General features: G+C 48.2%; 1 protein-coding gene across 6 annotated transcripts in view; it reads left to right on the plus strand.

Moving 5' to 3' along the window:
• Window positions 1-26,061, plus strand: part of MECR (mitochondrial trans-2-enoyl-CoA reductase) — a 52,816-nt gene continuing 26,755 nt past the window's right edge. For 3 of the 6 annotated variants that reach the window (XR_013482488.1, XR_013482487.1, XM_020983346.2), the window contains exons 1-5: window positions 11-218; window positions 15,802-15,899; window positions 17,196-17,327; window positions 22,151-22,294; window positions 25,005-25,107. Coding sequence is in view for 4 of the 6 variants with exons in the window: in XM_020983346.2 (XP_020839005.1) it covers window positions 46-218; window positions 15,802-15,899; window positions 17,196-17,327; window positions 22,151-22,294; window positions 25,005-25,107 (650 nt within the window). In the remaining 2 variants the exon portion in view is untranslated. Of the gene's footprint in view, window positions 219-15,801; window positions 15,900-17,195; window positions 17,328-22,150; window positions 22,295-25,004; window positions 25,108-26,061 lie in introns of all 6 variants that reach the window. The other 3 variants (XM_020983347.2, XM_020983345.2, XM_078145520.1) reach the window with 3 other exon arrangements.

The following is a 26,061-nucleotide window of genomic DNA, read 5'->3' on the forward strand; positions in this document are numbered from 1 at the left end:
GCTGCTGCTGGCCCGCTCCGGGCCGTTGGACTCGTGCTGGTGACGATGTGGGCGCTGCGGGTGGCACTGGCGCAGCTCCGGCCCCGGCCCCAGAGGGGGCCCCAGCGGGACGCGGCCCGACGCGCGGCCTCCTCGGCCTCCCGCTCCGCGGCAGGCGGCGCCGCCGGCGTCCGGGCGCTAGTCTATGCGCAGCACGGGGAGCCGGTCAAGGTCGTTGAGTAAGAGCCGGGGGCGGGGGGCGGGGCGGGCGCTCGGCAGGGGGCGGGCGGGGCTGTAAGAACGAGGGCTCGGGCCCTGGGGTTCTGTGCAGCGGCCATGGGTTCTAGAGCGCGAGAACATGCCGCCGCCCGAGGCCTCCTAGAACCCTCACGTTCCACTGCCCTTGTCACCTCTAACGTTCCCTGGCCCCCTCCTGCTATTGAGCTCTAACGTGTCAAGTTCAGACATCACCCGGAACCCTGAAGTTACCAGTTTATTCACCTCTAACTTTCCACGTTCAGGGGTACCACGCAGTTCCAACGTTCCACGTTCTGAGATGCCTTAGAGCCCTAAACTTTCCAAATCAAAGAACCTCTAGCATTCCACATTCCAAGGCCTCATTCAGCTCCCAGGGTTCAAGTCCAAGGGCCCCATTCAGCTCTAATGTGCCAAGTTCTGCTCCGTTAGAACCCCAGAGTGTCATGTTTATTCATCTCTAAAGGACCCCATTCACCCCAGATTTTCCAAGCTCAGGTGCCCCATTAAGGTTCCAAGTCCAAGCGCCCCATTCAGCTCTCATGTGCCAAGTTCTGGGATCCATTAGAACCCCAAAGTGTCATGTTTATTCACCTCTAATAGACCCCATTCACCCCAGACTTTCCAAGTCTAGAGACCCCATCTGGCTGTAATAGTCCACTTTGCTGCCTCATTCACCTCTTAACGTTCCAAGTTCAGAGAGAGCCCTGATGCTACCCATTCAGGGGCCCCATTCAGCTGTAATGGTTCTTCATTCTAAGGTTCCTTTCAGCTCTAACATTCTACTTTTTAAAGATCCTTCTAGCCCTGATATTTCATGTTCTAAAGGCCTGTTTCATCTGTAATTATCTATGTTTTAAGGTGCTTCCCAGCTGTGACTTTCTGTATTCTAAGGTCCTTCAGCTGTAATCTGCGTTCTAAGCTGTCTTCTGCTTTTAACATTTTGTGTTTTATGACTAGAGCTTGGGAGAAGGTCTTGTGGAAATGTCGATCTGTTAGGCTAAGGAAAGGATCTGTGAGGGCAGGAATCAAAGGTCTTTGTGGAGGGAAGTTTTTTTGGGAGAATTGTAGATTTAAGGTGAGGACAGGAAAGAGGAGTCTGGAGGTGGGGGAGGTTCCCTGGGAATGAGTCTCTGCAGGAGGAAGTGACCTGAGTCAGATGGGCCGGTGGCCTAGCATACTAGATGTAGACTCCTTTGGGGACACTGGGAGCCCATGCTGCGGGGTACATGAGATTGATTAGTGAAAGGATGGAAATCGGTTTAACCTCTTATATTTGTTAGCAGTTTGCAGGTTTTCAAAGTAGGGCAAGGGAAGGAAATAAGCACTTATATAGCACCTACTGTGTACTAAGCACTGTGTTAAGTGAGCCTTGTTGTTGAGTTGTTTTTTTAGTTCTGTCCAACTCTTCTGGCCCCATTTGGGGTTTTATTGGCAGAGATACTGGAGTGGTTTGCCGTTTCCTTCTCCAGCTCATTTTACAGATGAGGAAACCGAGGCAAACAGGGCAAAGTGACTTGCCCAGGGTCATACAGTGTCTGAGGCTGGATTTGAACTCGGGAAGATGAGTTTTCCAGACTTTGACACCTAGCTGCCCAAGTCCTTTACAAATATTATCTCACTTAATCCTCACAACAACCCTTGAAAGGGTAGGGGCTATTATTATCTCCATTTTACAGTTAAGGAAACTGAGACAGACAAAGGCCAAGTGACTTGCTCAAGGTCACACAACTAGTAGGTGTCTAAGGTCAGGTTTGAATTCGGACCTTCCTTATTCCAGGCCCAGTGTACTCTGTTCACCTCACCACCTAGCTTTCTCTAGTCATACCCTTTGACATGTAACCATCAGCAGTGCCAGGTTCATCAAGGAGGCACATACTTAGGTCTGTCCTTACTGGCAGAGCGGGGAGGCAGAATGGACAATCTGGACGATCCTGGACCCATCAGAAAGATGCAAAGTTTTTCACCATCAGGGTTACTTTCTTGAGTTCTTGGTGGGGGAGGTGGCAGATGCAAGAGGCTACCACTGCTACTTTTGCTAGAGACCCTGGTGAGATGAGGTATTCTGAAAGGGAGATGTTTGCTTGTGGTGCTCATTGTAGAAAGTGATGAGTTAATGAAGTCAATAAAATGTTAATGTAGACAGTGATTGACAGATCCGTGCCTGAAAGGACCTAATTAGTTCTAGCTGCATAGGCCTCAGTGCAGAAGGCATTTGTGGTCCTGGTTGTGTGTAGGATGGAGAAGGGCTGTAAGTTGGCCAGTACCCTGATGTCTCAATCCCCAATGGCCCCAGTGTTACCGGAGGTGATCCAAAGGCCATCTTGATGTTGTACTGATATTTTGAGGGACCGGAAGACAAATGTGTGTACCTCCTAAGGGACTACACACCCTTCCGCTTTTCTGCCTTCCCCCTCTCTCCTGCCCAAGTATATGACCTTCACACTAAAGCTAACTCAGGTGTGTCTGTGAAGATCCCCTGTGTCTGGATATCCCCTCACTGCTCCCACACAGCCCCACCAGCAAAAGCATAGTCATGGATGGTGTCATGTACACCACCTCAGGGACCTCAGAGACCAGCTTATGCTACCTATAGCACAACAGGGATTCCAGGAAGAGAAGAGAGGAAATCGCGTTATAGAACAGGGAAGAGAAACGTTCTGCTGGTGATCGAACCTGTGAGACCACAGCCCTGCTTGACTGTTGTGCATAGCTCATTATAGCTATTCAGGAAGGCCATTGGGGGCTGGAGTGGAATCAGGGCAAATGGAGCCCGGGAATACCTCAGAAAAGAACCAGGTGGTTTTCAGTTTCTTTTTTCAATTAACAGGGATTTACTTTCTCTCTCATTTCCCCCCATTAGAAAAAGAAAAAAGAAAAACATATGCATAGTTCAGAAAAACAAATCCCTGTAATGATGATGTCCGTAAGCATCTGTGTGTCATTTTGCATTTCGAGTCAGGACGTGGGCCTTGTGCTCCGTCGTCAGGCTCTCTTCCTTGGTCATTTTGCTGATCAGAGTTTGTAGGTCGAGGGTTTGCCTTTATAATGTCATTGTTATTGTAGAAATTGGTCTGCCGGTTCTGCTCATTTCCATCTGCATCAGTTCATAGAAGTCTTCCCAGGTTCCTCTCTGCTCTTTGTCATTTCTCAAGAAGAGCCCGTTTTTGAGCAGTTTTGAAAGAAGGGGCATGGAAGGAAAGGGAAGGGGAATAAGCATTTAAGCACCTGCTATGTGCCAGGCACTGTGCTGCTTGATGTCCAGATATCTCAGTGATCCTTACAACAGTCCTTTGAGGTAGGTACCATCATAACCCCCATTTTGCATTTGAGGAAACAAAGGCAGACAGGTTAATTGACTTGCTCAGCTCACACATCCAGAGTCTGAAGATGAATTTGAACTCAGGTTTTCCTGACTCCAGGCCTATCTGCCTCTAAAGGGAGGGATGTGTTTTGGTTGAAAGTAAATCAATCTGCAGTCATTCATTAAACACCTACTTTGTGCTGAGTTCTAGGGATAGGAATTCCCTGCCTTCCAGTACCTTGTATTCCAATAGGTTAGGCAACATGTAAATATAAAGGTACATACATAATATATGTGTTCAATTTATTAAGTGTCTCCCAGGTGCTAACTACAGTGATAAACGTTGTGGTTTCAAATACAGAGGACTTTTGAAATAGATTGGTAGTTTGGGGAAGGACGACACTAGCCACTTGGGGGATCAGTAAAGGTATCATGGAGAATGATGGTGCTTAGGAGGTAGCTTGGTGGCACAGTGGATAGAGCACCGGCCCCTTTTCAGGAGGACCTGAGTTCAAATCTGGTCTCAAACACATAACACTTACTAGCTGTGTGACCCTGGGCAAGTTGCTTAACCCCCATTGCCCAACCAAAAAAAAGGAAAGAGAATGATGGTGCATGAGCTGAGCCTTGAAGGAAACCAGAGATTCCAAGAGACAGAGGTGAAGAGGGAATATAGTTGAAGGATGGTGATGGCCCAGAGATGGAGACAGAGCCTCTTGTGTGCAGAATGGAGAAGAGGCCAGCACAGCCAGGTCACAGAGTTTGTGGGAAGTGACCAGTGCGAATGGAGACACAAGGGCAGCCAGTATGGGTAGTGGGCCCATGTAAGGGCTGGGAGAGGTTATGGGGTGAGGGAGTAGGAAGAGGAAGGGTGTTGGATTAAGAAGAAGAGAAAGTACTTGTTTACTCCTGTTTTGAGCAAGTTCTCCTTTTGGAGAAGAAATGGAAAGAAGAAGCTGGTGAGATGTCCTCATTTCATGCCCTGGACTTTCACCACATAGCTCTTCCCTATGGATGAGCAGGTGTACATTCCTTCTCCCACTGTTCCTGAATAGAAGCTCCAGTTTGTTTTGGGGTTTTTTTTTAAACAAAAAACTTTTAATTGCTTTTTTTTTTAGTTTCAACATTCACTTTTATAAGATTTTGAGTTCCAAATTTTTCTCCCTCCCCAGACAGCAAGCAGTCTGATGTGGGTTATACATATGCAAGTCATGTTAAACCTCTTTCCACATCAGTCATGTTGTGAAAGAAGAATCAGAACAAAAAGGAAACGCCATGAGAAAGAAAAAACAAAAGCGAAAGTAGTATACTTCAGTCTGCATTCAGACTCCATAATTCTTTCTCTGGATGTGCGTTTTCGATCGTAGTGTTTTGGAATTGTCTTGGATCATTGTGTTGCTGAGAAGAGCTGAGTCATAGTTGATCATCACACAACGTGGCTGTTGCCGTGTACAATGTGCTCCTGGTTCTGCTCACTTCACTCAGCATCAGACCATACAAGTCTTTCCAGGTTTTTCCGAATCTGCCTGCTCGTCCTTTCTAATAGCATAATAGTATTCCGTTGCATTCCTACACCACAACTCATTCAGCCATTCCCCAATTAATTGATGGGCATCCCCTCAATCTCCAATTCTTGGCCACCACAGAAAGAGCTGCTGTGAATATTTTGGTACAGGTGGGTCCCTTTCCCCTTTTTTATGATCTTTTTCGGATACAGACCTAGTAGTGGTATTGCTGGATCACAGTTTGGTTGCCCTTTGGGCATAGTTCCAAATTGCTCTCCAAAATGGTTGGGTCAGTTCACAACTCTACCAACAATGCATTAGTGTTCTAATTTTGCCACATCTTCTCCAACATGTATCATTTGCCTTTTCTGTCATGTTAGCCAATCTGATAGGTGTGAGGTGGTGCCTCAGAGTTGTTTTACTTTGCATTTCTCTAATCAATAGTGATTTAGATCATTTTTTTTTCATGTGACTATAGATAGCTTTAATTTAGAAGTTCTGTTCTGTGGTCAGCTAAGACCCAGCTCTTTCTCTGCCACTGAGGCTGGGAGCACAAGGAATTTCATGTTGAGCATGGCCATTTGGTAGGATTCTCAGAAAATCATTTTATCCTAGAAAGAATCTCATTTCCTTTGCACAGCCTGAGTGAGCAGGGCGTTCATAGCAGCCCCAGAGTCGACGAGAGACCACAGAAGCTACAGCTCACAAGCCAGCGTGGCCCTTGGAACTACGGGCTCTGGCTGGCAGCGCTGCAGCCATGCTGAGATTTTCCTAGAATCCCAGGCAAGGGTAGCAGTCCCAGCCAGCACTCTGATGTTTGCAGTGCACTTCACACACACCCTATGAGCTTCACAACAATTCGCTGAGGCAGACGGTGTCCCTATTTTTTAGATAGAAAAGCTGAGGCACTTAGGGATTAAGGAACTTGGCCAAGGTCATCCAGCCAGTGAATCCAGTCTTCTCTTGACTCTAAGCCTAACATGCTTTTTAAAACCTTTGGGGGTTTTTTTAATGAACTTAATCATCAACAGCACATAAAAACCCCAGTGTGCAAAGTACAGCTCTGAGAGCTGTAAGAATCTGTGATTCCAAAGGACTGAGAGGGGATGGACTCGGGTGTTGAGGGCCAATCTTAAGAGTCTGATATGGGTTTAAGATCCAGGGCAGAGTTTGACCTCTGCCCAGGCTTTTACCCAAAAGGGCTCAATGATTAAGAGGTACGGCTCTCCAATCTCTCCCCGTTAGGAGGTTCCTGAGACATTCCTTCTTACTCTTTGAACCTTAGATTTACACATTCATTCCCCTATACAGGTGGCGCCAGGGGAGCCTGGGAAAACCTTGGAAGATACAACCCAATCTAGGAACCCTGATAACGAGGAAATTTATGTTGTCACATCCTCAGCAGATGTTCTGGGGAGTATCTCACGGGGAGAACTCTTTGAAGTTAGGCTAGATTTTCTCTATATATTCTGTACCCTCAGATGAATAAACTGAGTCAGTTCTGCTGCTCCGCCTGGCCCGTGTCTCCAGTTTATTTCACGCTTTTCCGTTCGGTGCACTCTTTGATTGCTGGCAACACTCGGGATGCAGAATGAGAGATCTACGTTTCTTGGACACTGCCAAAGAGAGAATTTTGATTAACTTTGTATGTTTGTCACAAGAGTTTTGTTTTTCTTATGTTTTTTTTTTTCCTGATGGAGGGGTGAGAAGGAGAGAAAATAGATTTCCGTTCATTAAAAAATCTTAATTTAAAACTGCAAAGAACAAGGGCAGTGTACATGAACCGGGAGCTCCTGTTACATTGATTTTTTTTAAAGTATCAGTTAAATTCGATAGTAACAAAATTGTCCTATTTGTGTTCCCTTCTGAACTTTTTTGTTTTCTTCTCGTATTTTTAATTGCTACTCTTTTGGGGGCATCTCTAGCACTTCTCACTTACTCATATTCTTTCCCCTCTCCCCCAAGACCTGATCTCTAGTGCTCTTTCCAGATACCACACCTTTGTCCATCAAAGTGTGCTCCCTACCAGGGAGCCTCTCTCTTCAACCAAGGTGGCGCCTCTGCTCCCTTCAGATTTGGAGACAAAGGGATGGAGAAAGTACATCTCCCTCTTCCTTTCCACAATGCTAAGATTTTCATAAAACAGCTTCCCACCATCCTCGAGGGTCATGGGCTTCTGGCCTGAAAGGGAGCAGGTAAGCGATATTTCAGAATCCAGTTCCTGAAAAACTAAACAGTGAATCACTTGGGTGCCTGCCCAACTCTGCTCTGAACCAGCTGGAACAAGTCAGGAAGTTGAGGAAGCCACTGGTAAAAGAACCTCTGTAATTAGCGGTCTTTCAGCGCCTCTGTTAGGGCTCTGATTGCCCCTAGGTAACTATTCATTTCGAGATTAATGCTGGTGTTTGGAGCCAGAGATCAATGCAGGTGATCTTAGAGGTTGTTTTGTTTATAGTTCTTAAGCCAAAATTATAGTACTTTTATAAGAGGCAGAAAGGATTGCTGATTTTCTGATATGAGGCTTTTTTTGGAGTACCGTTGTAAAAGCTAAAGATGCTTATTTTCCTGGAGGAACATGGGTAGATTCCAGGAGTAGGGGAGTTAACCCAAGAATGCAGGCCCTCCTGCCTTAGTTTCTCCATCAGAGAAATGAATTACACAGCAGGGAGGTGCCAGTTCAGCTCTCACATTTTATAACTGGGGAAGCAGTTAGAGAGGGGAAATGATTCAGCCAAAGTCACAGAAGAGCTAATGGTACAGCTGGCACTTGAGCCTTAGGCCCCTGACTCCCCTGTCCAGGGCCCCCCCCCATAGTGCCTCCCTCTTCGAGGGAGCTGAGCAAGGGAGAGAGGACTTTTGCAAATGGCAAGGACAAAAGCCCTCTCTCTTTCTCTCATTCTGTCTCTGAATGCCTCTCTCTCTGTTTCCTCAGTGCCTAGCGCAGTGCATTTCTTATATCAGATACGTAGTATGCATTGGCTGCATGTTGAATGGATGACTCCACCCTCTGGAAAACTGTAAAATAATAATAGTAATGATAATCATAATAGCATCTAACACTTATGTAGTGCTACTGTGTGCCAGGCATACTGTTAAGCACTTTTAACAAGTATTATCTCATTTGATCCTCACAACAACCCTGGGAGATAGGTGCTGTTGTAATCCCCCAAATGAGGAAACTGAGGCACGCAGAGGGTAAGTGACTTGTCCAGGGTCACACAGCTAGCAAGTGTCCAAGACTGGATTTAAACTCGGGGTCCTGACTGCAGGCTCAGTGTTCTGTGCACAATTGCACCCCCAGCATCCCTGTACATCTAGGGAATTCCTGAGATTGACCAGCCTTAAGAGGAGGATGGCCTTGTCCTACGTAGATTGTGCTGAATCAAAATGTCATCTTAATAATTGCTGACTTTGATTTGACACCTTTCGGTCATTTGAGCCTCACACAGCCCCATGTGGTAGATGGTATGAGGCTTGTCTCAGATGGGGAAGCTAAGTCAGAGCTGGCCTTCCTTCCTGCATCAGCTCTCTAGGAGAGGCCTCCCCCTGAGGGCGGCGCTCCCTCTACCGCGCCAGGCTGCTGCCTCAGGCTTCATGGGAATGCTTCATTGTCAAGTTAAGCAGCACCCTGCTCTGATGTCTGGCCTTTGCAGATCACTCCCCTCGGTAAGGTAATCACCTCTAGTGGCTCCCAGGGATCTGCTGGATCAAGTGGAAATATGAATTCCTCTGGCATTGAAGGCTCTTCCCAGCCTGCTCCAGCTTTCCTGGCCAGCCTTCTTACACATCACTTCCGTTCATACACACTGCAGTCTTGCTAGATTGGCCTCCTGACCCTTCCCTCAAGGATCCGTGTCTCCCTCTCTGTGCAGATGGTCCCCCATGTCTGGAATGCACGCCCTCTTCAGCCCTGCCTCTTAGAATCTCCAGTTCCCTCCAAGGCACAGTTTAGTCAACTCACAAACATCTATCGACATCTAACTGTGTTAGACACCATACCAAGCACTGGAAATACAAAGGCAAAAGCAGTCCATTCCCATCCAGGAGATCTCATGTAAAGAACTAGGAACATAGAAGATATAAACAAAGGAGATGAAAGTAATCTGAAATTTTAAGCAGCTAGGTGGCATGGTGGCTAGAGTGCAGGACTTAGAGGCATGAGAGACCTGAATTTGAATCCTGCCTCAGAAACTTGCTATGTGACCCCGGGCTAGTCACTTACCTTCTGTCTCATTTTCCTCCCCTATAAAATGAGGGTCATAGTAATGCCTGTGTCACAGGATTATGCTGTGAGTTATGAGTGAGTTAACATATGTAAAGCTCTTTGCAAATCTTAAAGCAATGTGGTTACTATTTTATATCTAGATTGGACATAGCTTTATATTTCATTGTCTCTTCTAGGTAGACTGTAAGCTTCTTGAGGGCAGGCACTGGTATACTTGTCTCATTGTATCCCTGCTTATATGTAAGCATATATGCTAAGTGATATATGTAAATATATATAAAATGTACATATATAAAACATGGGTTGTACGTGTGTATAGATACACATATATAAAACATGTATGTGTGTGTATATGTATACTTTATCAATATTTGTTGACTAATTGGGGGAGACCGAGTAGAGCCCATAGGAACGGATATAGCTAGGAATTTAGAATCTTGCTGCAGGTCTTTTTGCCCATCATTAGCCATGCAATGATCGAGAGCTCTGGCCTCTTAGGCAGTCATCTCTTAGGCGATCTCTCCACTGTGGGGAGAGACAGAGAGACTGCTGGCTGGCAAGGCTGCCTCCCTTGCTGTGTCTTGCTTTCCTGAGCCACAAACAGACCTCAACATGTCGGGTATTTGCCAGTGGGTAACCCTTGTACCAGCCGAAAGGGTTTCACTGAAGCTGGTATTGCAGACAAGTGTTTTGTGGACTTCAGAGGCTTCTGGTGATCTTTTGCTGAATGACACCGGGAGAGAGTCAGTGCCCCAGCCCTGAGCCTGATGCTTGAAGTCCTGTCCCTTTGGTCTCCAGGCCCCGAGGCTCAAAAGGAGTGTTTGAGCTTCACCTGCACTAAGGGGCATGGAGGCTGGTCCTCTGACACCTTTTTGGGATGGGGGAATTGAGGAAAAGGGGTGAGACGGTTTGCAGTACAGCCACCAGACTGAGGCGTAACGTGCTTACATCCCTGTATCACATGATCAGTCCCTGCTTGGGAATGAAATAGAGTTAGAGCTTTGAGCATTTGGGGTGTTTGACCAAATCAGACACTGCCAGGGAATTAGTCGGATCAGAGAGGCACGGTCTGCTCAGTCAGTGTTGTTTCCTCTGCTCAGTGTCTTTCCAGCCTCAAGACCTCAGTATATGCTGGGAGACTTCCTGGCCGAATCCTGAAGTGTGTGTGTGTGAAAAGGCAGCATGATAGAGGGTTACGTGACACAAAATAAAACCTTAATTTTGTGTCATGGCCTAGAGGATAGGATGGAGGACATAGAGCCAAAAAGACCTGAGTTCAGATCTTCCCTCAGACATCCATAGAATGATCATAGACGAGAGGCTGAGCCTCCCCAAGTGTCAGTTTCCTCTTCCCTCACACGGTTATGTTGGTGAAGCACATGTGTCTTTTGGGGGGCCTTCGGGGGAAGGGAAGCACTGGACCCATGATTCACTGGTAGAGAGACTTAACGCCCAGGAAGTAGCATCAGCCTCTCAGAGTCCAGGCTTAGAGAGCTGCCTGGCCACCCGCCTATTGAGTGACTTGGCCACTAGGTGGCACCAGTTTGGATTCAGTCAAAGGGCCGCACTTGAGGACCTACATGGCCTCGAGGGCGCAGGTTCCCCTTAGTTCAAATGTGACCTCAGACTTACTAGCTTTATGTCCCCAAGTAAGTGATTTCCCCTCTGCTTGCCTCATATTTCCTCAGCTGCAAAATAGGGATGATAACAGCACCTGCCTGATAGGATTGTCATGAGGGTTGAATGAGATGATAGTTGTGAAGTGCCTGGCCCAGGCCTGGTGTAGGTGCTGCTTCTGAGGTCACAGAGCCAGCATGTGGCAGCAGAGGTAGAACCTAAACGTCGATCTTCCAGGCCCACAGGCTAGCTCTCTGTCCACTAGGTTTTGCTGCCTTTCTCACCAAAGAGATTATGGATATAAAGACATGCTTTTTTAAAAGTTGGGGATTTAAAAAAGCATTTGTGACTTGTGCTGATCCTGTCCCTTTTCCACCTCCAGAAACTAGAGTAATGGTGAATCATTTGAGATTGTCAAGTAAAAGATGCCAGATTGCACAACTAGTAATTCACTGAATACAGAAGGCACTCAACAGAGGTTGAGTTGGACAATACCCACTCTGAACTTCCAGCCCAAGGGGTTCATAATCCCCAGAGCATTGGCCGTTTCTCCCAGCTCTCAGAAAGCTTTTTCTCCTGCCTGCCTTTGTCAGCCTTCCTGCGGGGCAGCATCACTTACAGGTGCACAGTCTCAGCTTCCCGAAGAGCTCTTGTGGCTTATCTAGAACATGATCTCTCAATGGAAGGCCATTTGGCATCTGACCAAACTGCCCGGCGCCATGGGGATCGCCAGAGAAACAGGCTCACGATCCCCAGGAAGGGCTTCGAGGTCTATCCTGCCTTTGTCCAGAAGACTATCCTTTGTGCTGTTACCAGCACCTGTCTGTTGGGTGAGTTCTTAAAAAGAGGCCAGAGGAACCCTGTCAGTGGTTGGCTCACTGTGGATCTGACTTCAGGAATTCAGATGTGGCTGCCCTCTCCCCTCCTCAGCCCTGGTAGTATCCTTGGCAACGCTGAAACAGCAACCAGGCGACCTGGCAGTTTCTGTGATATTGATGACATTCCTTGGGGGCCAGGCTGGGGCAGGCATCCCTAGGATCCTTGGGAAAGGCAGGCCAGAGAAAATACATGTCCTGTCTGCCCCCTTCTGGCAAGCGCTGGGATTTTCACCCCCAGTTCTTCATTAAGAGGCAGCCTGTCAGGGTGAAGAGAGCTGGTAGGGCCCATGGAGTCATCTAGTCCAGGGGTTCTTTTATTTGATACACTGTGGGAAGGGGTCGTCAGATTACCAAAGGAATCCATGACACAAAACTGAGAACCCTGATCTGTTTTTTCACTAAACAAAAAGCTATTTTCTCTCCCTCCTCCCCATTGAAGAAAAAAAAAACAGCCCTCATAACAAATATGCACAGACAAGCAAAACAAACTCCCCCACTCACTGTGTCCAAAAATGTATGTCTCCTTCCATGTGTGTCATCCATCACCTCTGTCAGGATGTGGCCTGCAGCCTTCATCATGGGTCCTTCATCGTTGCTTTGCGTCGACCAGAGTTCTTACATCTTTCAAAACTGACTGTCTTTACTGTGTTGTTATTGTATAAAGTGTTCTCCTGGTTCCACTCCATTCTATCTGTTCTTCCCTGTTTCACAGAAACTGTATACCAGCATTTGTATAGCCATTCCCCAGTAGATGGACACCCCTCAGTTTCCCATTCTTTGCTACCACAAAAAGAGCTGCTCTAAATATTTTTGTACACGTGGCTGATTTTCCTCTCTCCGAGTCTTAGTAGTGGTACTGCCGCCAACTTCCCCATATTTTAGTTGAGAGCACTGAGGCCTAGAGAGCTTAAATGACTTGCCCAGTGTCAAATAAATAGTGTCATTCGTGCAGTTTGAATCCAGGCCCTCTGACTCCAGAGCCAGGGTTCTTTATGCAGTACTACCTTGCCAGAAAAATCTGGGTTCAAATCCCACCTCAGTCAATTACTAGTTTGCCCAAGTGTGACCTTGGGCAAGTCAGCCTCTGAGCCTGAGGTTCCTTCTGTGTAAATCGAGCATTGCCCCACTGGGCAGTTGTGGCATATGTTAGCCCTCTCTTGGCTCCATCTCCAGCTGCCATCATTCCTAGGCTCTGTCCCTCTCTAGAGCTTGCTCACCCTTCGCTTCTTCATGGTGCCAAGCTGGAACCTCCAGCCAGCCCCCCAGCAGCAAAGCAGCCCTTGTCTGTTTCAGCTGCTCCACTGATTGTTGGGAGTGACATCGGCTGTGTTTTGTACCCCATGAGTGACATAATTTGTGTTTGCACTGAGAGACAGTCTTAGGTCATAGGTTCAGAACTGGAAGGGGCCTTTGGAGGCCATCTGGTCCAACCTCATTTTTCAGATGAGGAAACTGAGGCCCATAGAGGAGAAGGGACTTCCTCAAGGTAACTTAGGTACTAAGTGGCAGAGCTATGATTTAAACCCAGTTCTGACTACAAATCTAGCCTTTCTCTTGCACAATATAGCCTTCCTATGTCTTGTGCTATCAGTGTGTGGACAGATATCTCAAACTCAACGTAGCAAAGATGAAAAGAGTGTGTGTGTGTGTGTGTGCGCACGTGTATGTGTGTGTGTGAGACAGAGAGAGAGAGAGAGAGAGAGAGAGAGAGAGAGAGAGAGAGAGAGAGGGACGTTACACAGGCACACACATGTATGTCCCCCACTCTCTACTCTCACGACCGACGCCAGGCCAGAGGGCACGAGGGCCTGGACCACTGCAGTCACCTGCTGGTTGGCTTCCTGACTTCCTATCTCTCCCCATTCTGGTCCATCCTCCCTCCAGCTGCCAAAGGGAACTTCCTAAAGTACACAGCTGGCCATGTCCCAGCTGCCCCCAACTTCAGAGGCTCCCTCCAATATGAAATGCTCTGTTTGGCTTTGAAAGCCCTGCACAGCCAGGCCTGGTCTTCTGATGCCTTGCTCCCCTCGGAGGGCTCTAGAGCCCCTCTCCCCTTACCCAGGACACACTGTCTCCCGGCTCTTTGCCTTTGCATAAGCTCTCCCCCATGCCTGGAGTCATTTCCCTCTTCACCTCCTCCTCTTGACTTACTTCAAGACAACTCAGATCCCACATTCTAGATTCCTTCCAGTGCTAGTGGGCAGCTAGGTGGCATAGTGGATGGAGCACCGGGCCTGGAGTCAGGAAGACTCCTCTTCATGAATTCAGATCTGGTCTCAGATACTTATTAGCTGTGTGATCCTGGGTAAGTCACTTAACTCCTGTTTGCCTCAGTTTCCCCATCCATAAAATGAGCCAAAGAAGGAAATGGCAAACTACTCCAGTATCTTTGCCAAGAAAACCCCAGATGGGGTCATGAAGGGTCAGACACAACTGAAATGACTCAACAGTAACCACTGCTAGTACCCGAGATTCCCTTCCATGTACACTGTATGTATCTCATATAGGGGGAAGGGAAGGGAACAAACTTGTAAGCACCTACCACGTGCCAAGGCACTGTGCTGAGCTCTTTACAAATATCACCTCATTTGATCCACGCAGTGACCCTAGGTTTGACAGTTGAGGAAAATGAGGGAGACCATGGTTAAATGATTTGTCCATGGTCATAGAGCTAGTAAGCCTCTGAGGCCAGGTTCTAAATGAGGCCTTCCTGACCTCAGGCCCGGAGCTCTATCCACTGCACCACTTAGCTGCCCTGGATGTTTGCATGTTGTGCTCTGTCCCCCATTGGAATGTGAGCTCCTGTGAGGGCAGGAATTGGATCTTTTTTTTTCCTTGCTCTGTATTTGTGACGGCATAGGGCTTGGCACATAGTAGGTGCTTAATAAATGTTTGATGATGAATTCTTTACTGAACAGGTTGGTGTGAGGCTCAGATAAACTGTCTTGGGTACAATTAGGCAGCAACAAAAATTCCCCAAAGGAACACCCAATCCAAAGTCCGTTGACTATAGTCATTGATCATAGAAGATGAGCTCTTGTGGGACGGGAAGGTCCATGAGATTTAGGGGAGACGTATTGTGTCCCCATCCCCAGGATGAGGTAAGGTGTGTAGTAGGTGCTTTATAAATACTTGTTGAATGGGTAGTATTTCTTTGCATTAGAGTCAGCTGTGCACAACCAGACATGTCGTGAGGGCTCTCCCCTGCTTCCTGCCTAGTTTGGTCCCAGCACCGGCTGCCTGGGCCTCACCTGGCAGAGGAGGAAAGAGGAGGCCACCACCGCCTACACAGGGCAGACCCAGTCAGTAAACAAGCAACACAAAATAGCCCCTACTCTCACTGAGCTTACATTCTCTTGGGGGAGAAGCCACACATGCACATGTAAATCAGCACAAAATCTACATGCAGTGATTTGGGGAGACCAGGAAAGGCCTCATACGGGTGATGACAGGCACCAGGTTGGAAGGGGCCATCAGGGGTACAGACGGGAGGTGGGAGATTGGAACGCTGTATGTGAGGAGCAGCAGGAAGGCCAATGACTGAGACCTAGAGTGCATGGAAGGAGAGGAGTGAGTGATCAGCCTGGACAGGGAGGAGGGAGCCACGTGGCGAAGGTCTGGCTTATTTTTAAATGCTGAGTTTGCGTTTCATCGCAGAAGTAGTCAGAGGCCCCTAGAGCTTTCTGAGCAGGGGACTGAGAGCTGACCTATGCCCTCGCTCTGCCAGCTCCCAGTGTGAACATACCAGCTCGGTCCCTACGCTAGCCTTAGCTGAGGAGAGCACGTATCGTCCCCATTTTATAGATGGACGAAAGGAGACTTGGAGAAAGGGAGCAGTTTGCCCTGGCCCCATACTAGTGGTGGGTAGGTTGGCCCCAAGCACCAGTCTCGACCCCAAGGCACCACCTGCCACTCCCTGCATCCCAGGAATGTGCAGAGAATTTTCTCTTCAAGGAATCTCCACTGGAGAGACAGTTTAAGTGAAAGGTGTCCAATCCAGGCTTGGAGGCACTAATGCTAGTCTGGTTTTGTGTTTAGGCTGAAGACGCTGGAGCTAAGTTCTCTGGGCAGATCTGACGTCCGGATGAAGATGCTGGCGGCCCCTGTCAATCCAGCTGACATAAATATGATCCAAGGTAACCTTGGTCTTTGGTTTGTGGTAACTGGCATCTCGCCTGAGAGCCAGCTCATTTCCTTTCCTCTGCTGGGGTGGGAGTAGGGTTCCTGTCTCTGGGCTGCAGATGATGTCAGCCGAGCTGGTGGCTCAGGCCTGTAATCCTGAGGCAAGTAGGGGCTGGTGGATCACTTGAGCTCAGGACCTCTGAGCTGCAGCAGGGCTAAAGCCAAGCAGGTGCCCACACTAAGTTGGGCACCAGTGTGGTGGCCCCTGAGGGCAGGGGGCTACAGCTGCCTAAGGAGAGATGAATGGCCCAGGTCAGAGATGGAGCAGGTCAAGTTTCCATGCCAGTCGGCAGTGGAATTGGGCCCCTGAGGGTCAAGATAGGGAGACATTAGTTTTGCTTTTTTTAAGGTAGTTATGTCACATATGGTCCCCAGCCTGTGAGCCATGGACTCATGGGAGACTGAGTTATTCCAAGGGTCTGAAAATCCACAGGGAAACCAAGAATGCTCAGTTCCAGCATAGCCAAGGGTGAAACCATCCATCTCATTCAGTGATTCAGGAGGATAAATAAACAGTCACACCTGTGGACTCAATAAACAAGGGCTTCATGTATGGGGCACTGTTTGTCAGCTGTATGCAAGTGATGTGATTAACGAAATACAAATACATTGAAAAGAAAGGGAGTAATCATTCATATGACTGTGCTGACCTCTTTTTACAAATAGGGTCTCATTTGGTCCTCACAGCAACCCTGGGAGGTAAGGGCTGTTGTTATCTCCATTTTACAGTTGAGGAAATTGAAATAGACAGAGGTTAATGACTTGCCCAGGGTCACACATCTACCAAGTGTTTGAGGCCAGATATTAACTCAGAATAATATCATTGAACTCATAGTAGCTTTTTGTCATCATTCATTTTCTCTGTCAGTATTAATAGTACAACTGGTATGGACAGGGAGGGGCCTGTGACATTTTTTGACATTCAAAAGGGTGCCTTGTACTGGAAATGGTTGGGGATCACTGAGCTGGCGTGTCAAGCCTCTTTGAATAGAGGGAAAAGTACCATGACACAAGGCAAGGAGTGTTTGCGGTGGAGTCAGAGGTTCCACGCCTGTCCCAATGCTGCCTGTGGGCTGGTCACTTAGCCCCCCTGGGCCTCAGTTTCCCCATCTATACAAGGAAGGGTTGCCTTGGTTGGCCCCTGACGTCCCTTCTGGCCCTCATGCTGTGACCCCCTACCATTTCCCTGTTTGAAGGTTTAGAAGTTAAAGGGAGAGTCGGTGACAGTCTGTGCTTTTTTCTACCCCCAGGGACGTATGGCATCCATCCTGAGCTGCCAGCCATCGGAGGGAACGAGGGGGTTGGCCAGGTGGTAGAAGTGGGCAGTGCGGTGACGGGAGTAAAGCCTGGGGACTGGGTGATCCCAGCTGACATGAATCTCGGTAAGTTCCTCAAGGACCGTGCTGGGGCAGCCTTTTTGGAGCCTGTGTATTCATTGCCAATCTCATTAGTTTCCTTCAGCAAATATTTACCATGTACCTACTGCTGTGGGAAATTCCAGTGTTCCTTTGATGAGCCCAAGGTTCTCCCTGAAACAAAGGCCTTCTTTTGAACAGGGATGGTGTAGGGATGTGGGGTCCCTGAGTCCCTGTAACCTCTGAAGAAGTAAAGCTGAGCGAGGGTCACCCAGAGATCCACAGGGAGGCACAGGGTGAGTGGGAACAGGCCACAGAACATAACTGCGGAATGATGAGAAAGGAGAGGTGTCAAGGACTCCCTTGAAGAAAACTAGAAGGGAAAAAAAAGAGGGATGGGCCTCCCATGTGGCAAGAGTTAAGGCTGACTGATATCCACAGAATGTCCAGAGGGTGTCAGGGTGTGCTCTTTTTGGCAAACTTACAAAAATGGCAGGTAAGAGTCACAAAGGATGGCCAAGCTTGGATGGATCGCAGTCTGCATCTTTACAGGGAATTCCCACACCCATGAGCTCACAGGTTCACCAGAGCAGGGTGCCTTAACCTAGGGCCACGAACTTGTTGGATTTTTAACATCTTGATAACTGTTTCCTTGAACTAGGTTTACTTTGTAATCCTGTGTATTTTATTCATCCTAATAGATCCTACACATTTAAAAAGATGATTCTGAGCAGGGGCCCATAGGCTTCTGCGGACCCTGCCCAAGGACGCCCATGATGCAGAAGAGATTCCAAGAACCCCTGCCCCGGTATATCTGGGACACTATGCACCATGCCCTGTCCTAGAGACTGGAGGGGACGCAGAGATCAGATGTGATTCTGGGCCTGCAGGAGGGTGCTAATCATCGGGTCTTAGATACTGAGTCAGAAGGAAACTTAGAACCATCTGGCACTCAGATTTATTAAGCACCTCATATGTGCCAGACACTGTGCTAAGCACTGAGGATAGAAAGTCAGAAGACAGCCCCCACTCAAGGAGTTCCCAGCCTAACGGGGGAGACAGCATGCCAACAACTCTGTACAAACAAGCAGGAGAGGGGCAGCCAGGTGGCACAGTGGATAGAGCACTGGCCCTGGACTCAGGAAGACCTGAGTTAAGGGGGCTCTTGGCTAACACGTGGACACCTTGTCCAACGTCACACAGCTTAGCACCCCCCACACCCTTCACTGAATCCTCTTTCATAGCTCTTTCTTTCAGCCCCTCTCTAGCCTTCCAACTCTCTAAGCTTTAATTATTACTGGTGTTATCTCCTGTTTATCTTTTTAGTGAGGTTCAGATAGAAACGGCTGTTATCCTGGGGCTCTTCTTTTATAATTTAGTGTTCTGAAAACTATCGTGCACAACATATTGTGTGTTGTCTATAAAACGACTGCGTTTAGTTATTAATATTATCATTCCACTCTTGGGGCTCATGTCTTCCTCACTTCTGTGTCCCTACCACCTCACCAGGGTTTATGTACACCTGCTCAGAAAACTCAGGCGTGGTGCCTTCATCTGTCCAAAAATCCTGTGAATTTTATTTGACACTTAAAAACCTTATTCTGAGAAGGACGTCTGTAGCTTTTGCTGCACTGCCAAAGGAGTCTGTGACATTTTTTTAAAAAAAGGTTCAGAAGCCTTGCTTCCATATCCTAATGCTTCAGACTGTCATTGTCCACTCCTTTGACATGGCAAAGCCCCAGTAGTATCCTTCTGGAAGAGCCTTAAGGGATTAGTATGACCGTTCCCTGGCTCCAGTGTCCTCAGATTTGTTTCTCGTGCCCCTGAAAACCCTGCCCTAGGCATACCCTGGGATTGAGCAGCGTCCAAAATGAGGACTGCTCCCCAGAAGTGCCCGTGGCTGTGCTATTTCCCCTCAATCAGACATTTATTAGGTGTGTACTGTGTGCCAGGCACTAAGCGATAGAGAGACAAAAAGAGGCAAAAGGCAGCCCCTGTCCTCCAGGAGCTTACAATCTAATAGGAGAAGCAACAAGCAAGCAGAGCTGTATAGTGCAGGCTGTATATGGAGTAAGTTGTTCAGTCATCTTTCAGTCTTTGAGGTTTTCTTGGCAAAGATATTGGGGTGTTTTGCCAGATGGGGAAACTGAGGCAAACAAGGTGAAGTGACTTGCTCAAGGTCACACAGCTAGTAAGTGTCTGAGGCTAGATTTGAACTCAGAAAGATGAGTCTTCCTACTCCAGGCCAGGTGCTCTATCCATTGAGCCACCTAACTGCTGTATGTAGAATAGGTAAGAAGTAATTAAGAGAGGGAAGGCACTGGAATGAAGAGGGGTTGGGGAGGGCTTCCTGTAGAGGGTGGGATTTCAGCTGAAACTTAAAGGAAGCCAGGGAAGTCAGTAGTCAGAGGGGAGGAGGGAGAATGTGCCAGGCCTGGAGCCCAGAGATACTGTCTTGTTTGTGAACAGTCAGGAGGCCAGGGTCACTGTATCACAGAGTACATGGAGGGGAGTGAGGTGTAAGAAGACTGGAAAGGAAGGACAGGGCTCTAAGTTAAGAAGGGCTTTGAATGCCAACCAGAGCATTTTGTATTTGCTCCTGGAGGCAACAGGGAGCCCCTGGAATTTGTTGCAGCCTATTGGCAGGCCCCTGGTGCCAGCTGCCCACAGGAGAGCTGCCAGAGCTGTTAGAGATCTGGCAGCTGGAGGAGGGTTTCTGGAGCTAGGTCAAGTCCCCCTCCCCTTCAGCTGCCCAAGGAAGTTGGCCCTTTGAAAGAGCCAGCCCTGCCACCCCACCCATGGACGAGCAGAGGATGGTTGGCTTCTGGACGGTCTGAGTACTGGATGTTCAGGCTAGAGATGGGGAGGGGGCAAAGGAGGGCCTGGTTCTGATATCAGAACAGCCTGGGATCTTTTTTCTGAGCAGAGATGAACAAGGAAGGCCCAGAGTCACATCCCTAGCTCTCTGCCAGGTCAGTGAGGGTGACTTTGGATTCCACTCGAGGTCATTGTCTGGGCATCTGTACACATGGAATGGAGCAGAGACTCCCATTGCCCTTCCATTCGCTTTGCTCTCTAGCCTCCAGGGGAGGGGCAGGTGCTGCCAAGCTTTTGTGGCCTTCCCTGGGATGGAGTTAGAGGCAGACAGACAGTGAAGCCCTGGGAGGCTAAGGCTTCCACGTCCACCCACCCACTGCTTGTCTGAGACTCTTCTCACTAGGTCCTCCTAACTGTTTCCCTTTCCTGGAATAGTTGCATAACCAAAGTGTCTGTGCCATCACATCCTGGGGTACAGAGAATAATGGCTTTAGTATCAGCAGGCCCAGACTCTCCTGGCTCTGGCTGCTGTGTGACCTTGGGCTGGTCACTGCCTTTCTCTTGAGTCTCAGCCTCCTACATCTGTTACATGACGAGGTTGGCATAAGCAGTATCTGCATCTGATCTCACTTTTGTAGGGTGGTTTTTTGTTTCGTTTTGTTTTTAACTTTGGGGAATTTTTTGGGCTGGGACTTGTGACTTCATAGATATAGGGAACTTCCAGTGAGAAAACTCCTTGAGTCAACTAACAAATGAGAAAGCTTCTCTTAAAAGCTTGTTGTTGTCATTCAGCCATGTCCCACTGTCCCTGACCCCCTCTGGGGTCTTCCTGGCAAGGTCACTGGAGTGTTTGCTGTCTCCTTCTCCAGCTCATTTTACAAATGGGGAAACTAAGCACTGGGGATATAAAAGACAAAAATTAAGCATTCTCTGCCTTCAAGGAGCTGATGTTCTGAAGAGGAAGACTACATGTATGGACATAAGCATGTATAGTGTAAATATGTGCGGAATTGATACAGGGCAATGGGGGGCAGGGGAGGGGATTCAGGAATTAGGGGTCCTGCTGAAGGCCAGCAGCTGCTCCCTAAGTTATGATGAGACAATAAATGAAGTGCTGGGCTTGGAATCAGCCGATCAGTAACACTCATTAAGCACCTGCTGTATGCCACGCATGGTGCTAGGTGCTGGAATTGAATTCTACCCCAACCACAAACTGGCTGTGTGACCTTGCACAAATCATCTCACTCAACTCTGTTTTTTTCACCTGTAAAATGAGGGCAGTGATAGCTCCTCCCTCCCAGGGTGGTTGTCAGGATCGACAGAGACGCTGTAAAGAAAACTCTTGGCAGACTTTGGAGCGCCATAGCAGCGTTGGGTGGCTATTAGCCTTAGAGAACTGCCTGAAACACTTAGAGGCTAAGTAGCCCACATTCACATGATGCTTTTATCTCATTGGATCCTCAAAACAACCCTGGGGAGTTAAGGCTTTTCTTATCCTTTATTTTGCTGAAGAAGAAACTGAAAGTAAGAAGAAGTTAAATGACTTACCCAGGGTCACACACATTAGCAAGTCAGATTCAAATTCAGCCTGATTGTGTCAGAGACAAGACTTGAACCCCAATCTTTTTGACTCCAAAGATAGTCCTCTCTCCTTTGTGCTCTGTGGCCTTGAATGTTGTGATTATATGGCTGAGCACTTAAGTCAACAAACACTTATTAGGCATCTCTTGTATACTGAGCATAGTGTTCTATGGCAGCCTGCTCTGAGGTGGGCAGTGGAGGAGTAGAGACAGTCATTTCTCTTTCCTGAAGATAAGGCAGCTATTCCACACCTGATATTATTGTTGGACCTTTAATAACCCCAAATCCATCATTATTTCCAGATGTTTTAGAATATCAGATTTTGAGACCTTTGCTGAGCAGAATAAGAATCTGAAGCGATAAAGGGTTACAAGGGAGCAGGGACAGAGCTTCAGGCGTTTGGGAACAACCCAGCTTCTTTGGTGTGTAGACACTGGTCTTCTCTGACCCAGGAACTTGGCGGGCTGAGGCTGTAGTCAGCGAAGAGTCCCTGATCGTGATCCCAAATGACATTCCCCTGCTTTGTGCAGCCACCCTGAGTGTGAATCCCTGCACTGCATACAGGCTGCTGTCTGACTTCGAGCAGCTGCGACCAGGTGAGTGACCTAGGTGGAGCTGTCCACAGTCCTGATCTGGGGGCCACTGGGGAACTGAGAGGAGTGCAGTCCAGCAGAATGGCCTTGGCCTAGGAGCTGGGGGAGTCGCTAGTGGTCCAGAGTATTCTCCTTTCCCTCTGAACGAGAGCCCCTGCTCTCCTCTCTGTAACAGTAAGTCTGCAGGGGGGCTGGGTGACACTAACCTTGGTTCAACCAGAATTCACCAGAGGCAGCAGGGTGCCTTTCTAGGCTCCTCCCTCTCTCACCCTAGCTTGTCTCTCTTCTCCATCCCATGGTCTCTTCTCACACAGCTACCACTCACCTGCTCCTTTCCAGGAGCCTCCTGGTCGCTATCTAACCCTCAGGCAGCTCCCCTCTCCAGTTCATCCTCCGCCCGTCTGTCAGTGATATCCTGAAACATAGGTCTGACAATGTCACCCCCCTACTCAGTAAATTCTAGCTGCTCCCTCTTACCTCTAGAGTTAAATAGACATTCTCCTGTATAACATTTAAAGCTCTTCACAGACTGGCTCCAACCTGCTTCTCCATCCCTGTTATACATGATCCCCCTTCCTGCACTGCTGCAGGCCATCCTGCTGTTTCTCACCCATCAGGTGCTCATTTTCTATCTCCCCACTTTTCCCACTCTGTCTTTCCCTCCCCCACCCCCCCCACCATGTCTAGAATCTATTCCCTCCTCTCCTCTACCTCTTACAACCCCTTGATTTAGGCTTAGCTCAGGGGCCACCTTGTCCGTGAGTCAGTTCTTGATCTCCCTCCCCCTCTTCCCCAGCTGCTAGTGCTGACTCCACCAAAATTACCTGCATTTGTTTCGTAGAGGTCTCGTATAGATTTTGGTGTGTGCGTGTGTGTATGTGTATTTATGTATATCTCTACATATTTCTATATGTACCTGTGGTCTCCCCAATGACTGTAAACTCTGTGTGTGTATCAGGAGCGAAGCGATGACTGTTTGATGTCTCTGTATCCTCAGTGCCTCACACAGACTTTGGTTCAAAGTAGGTGATTAATAAATGCCAAATGATTGACTGGCTCACTTGCCTTAGAGAAGAATAAAGCAGAGGCCTGGGCAGCAGTCCAGCTGGGGCACAGTTATGCGCTCTTGTCCAGGTTTCGCCTGGGATGGTTTATTTATTGGTAGCCCTTCTAGAGGCTGCCTGATAATCTGCAGCCTGTCTGAACACTTGTTATGGTGCTGTTGTGGTTTTGTTTGGGTGAGGGGAAGGGGAGCGTGAGTCACAGTCTTAAAACAGAGGGCAGTTCTCAGGGGTCTAACAGTGACTTACGTCTGAAGAACCCATGTCTGTGTGCCATGACTTTGTGTGTTTAGCTTGGCTAATCTCACGCTCCTGAAACCGTTGGCTTCCTGGTTTCCAGGGGCTGTGATACCCAGGTATTTTTCCTGTTAGTGACATAAATGGGGGCCATTTCCTAGTCCTCACTATGGTAGGCATAGTTTGCCTAAGATGGAGAAAAAAACACTTCCTATTCTTTTATTTTCAAATCTTTAATAAGCATACCTAGAGATCAGTTGACTTCCCTCATCATTTCTTAAACTGGCAAGACACAAGTTTGCCATCTGAGCCTTTCTCACCATTTTGCTTGGATTGCTTGACTCCACTGGAATTTAAACCAAAAGAGTGTCTGTTTCCCTTGCTTATAAAATGGTAGAGCAGAAAGAGACCCTGAAACCTAGAATTTCAGAATTAGAAGGCTCTCAGAACAGAACGTCAGAGATGGGAGGGGGCCTTAGAACATAAACTCTCAGCTAGGAGGGCCCTTAGAACATAGAACATAGACTACCAGAATCTAACAGGGTCTAGCACATAGGATCTAGCAGAGTCCTTTGCAGGTGGAATTGTAAGACTAGAAGAGGTTTTGGAATGTTGGGGCTAGGAGGGAGCCCAGTGACCATGACATCCAAGCCTCTCATCTTAGAGGATGGAATTTAGGCCTTTTAAAGGAAAAGTGACTTGTCTAAAGTCACACAGTGAATTAGAGCTAAAGCAGGACCTCAGTCAGCCATCATGAAAAATTAAAGTTTAGAGCAGCCTCCTGCCCTCCCTCATTTAGCAAGAGGCTCACCACCTTCCAGGATATCCTCGGAATACCAAGGGTTCCCTAGCTGTTATCAGGGAGTAAGAGCCTTGAACACAGGAGGCAGGAATTGTATCTCTGGAGGAAGAATACACTTCTCTTTGTCACTTACTCCAGATAGAACCTGACTCCTCCAGGGCTGGACCTTGGCTGGTATCACAAATTCTGTCTAACGCTGTCCTACACCTAAACAGAGTAGGTTGAGGATGACTCCTCCTTTCGCTGTTACACAGTGTTTAGGGCAGAGGATCTTTGAATTCTAAACAGATTGGGGTGGGACGCTGGGATCCCGTGTGGCCCTGGGACCCTGCCTCAAAGTGATCCTGGTGAGAAGTGACTGTGAGGCATAAGCTCTTTGCAAGTGAGGAATCCTTTCGTTCTTTGTATCCTCAGGGCCTAGCACAGTGCCTGGCATATAGTAGACCCTTAAAAATACTTGTTGACTGATTGACAGCAGTGTTTTTTTTAAAGACATTAGGCAGGGCTTGGATGACAATATGAAACCCACTCTGGCCCTCGGAGTCTGCTCTGGGAGGTCCTGGGCAAGGAAGATATGGCCATTTGACTCATGTTTCTCTTCCCACCTCTGCAGGAGACTCCATCATCCAGAATGCAGCCAACAGTGGAGTGGGGCAAGCAGTCATTCAGATTGCTGCAGCCTTGGGACTGAGAACCATCAACGTGGTCCGAGACAGGTGGGGAAGCAGGAGCTGGACTGTGGCTTATTTGCTTTGTCCCAGAGTCCATCAGAGTCTGTCTGACGTAGTCTGTCAGGCTACCCTCGAGGGTCTTTACAGGACTCTTGACTAAAGGGCAGAGGCAAGGCAGCTAGCAGGAGCTGAGGAGGAGGCTAGATCACAGCGAGGCCAGAAAACCGAGCACAGGCCGCCTTCCAGAAGATTCCTAAGGACCGTGTGTGCACATGTGACTCAGGTGGATTTGAGAACGGCCAAATGCTGTTCCCAGCTCTGGCACTAGATCACAGAAACCTCCGCGAAGCAGCGGACCCGATTTCTCCCATGCTGGGGACCAAAGAGTCAGCCATAAGGAATGAAATGGAGGTGGCTTTTAGGCAGGTTTGGCCAGATATATAAAACATGGGGAGTTAGGGGGAAGCTTCCTTTGGTGGATACCCACTCTTATTTGTTACTCCCATCACATGGGAAGGAACCAGGGCCCTGATTTCAAAACAGCAACTTCTATTTGGGAATGTTGAAATGTTTTATTCTTTGAGCAAAATGAGTTTCCCAAGCCTCACGTGTCAGGAATGTGGTACAGCCCTTCTAGTGGGGCCCCAAGGCCAGAGACCCTGCTTCTGATCCTGGCCCTCAGCTTGTTCTGATTGCCTAAGCACCCTCAGGTAGTGCTTGCCATAATCTGGGAGCCCGCTCTGGGATTGAGAGCATGGGAAGTAGGGCGTGATGACCTCTGGACCATTCCAGTAGAAGGAATAAAGGAAGTGAGCTGATTTGTTCCAAAGTGTAAATTTAACCAGAAACAGCATGAGAAATGGGGCAGGATGGAGTCATGTCCCTTAGAGCTTGGCTTGTCCCAAGGAGAGTCTCCAGCTATTGGGAATTAGGAAACCTGGAGCCCTGGCTGCATGGGGAGCCTTTGGGAAAATAGCATGACTCAGGTCACTTGGTTCT

Source organism: Phascolarctos cinereus, unplaced genomic scaffold (assembly GCF_003287225.1).
Source record: "Phascolarctos cinereus isolate Bilbo 61053 unplaced genomic scaffold, phaCin_HiC Scaffold_726;HRSCAF=1367, whole genome shotgun sequence".
In the NCBI taxonomy this organism is placed as follows: Eukaryota; Metazoa; Chordata; class Mammalia; order Diprotodontia; family Phascolarctidae; genus Phascolarctos; species Phascolarctos cinereus.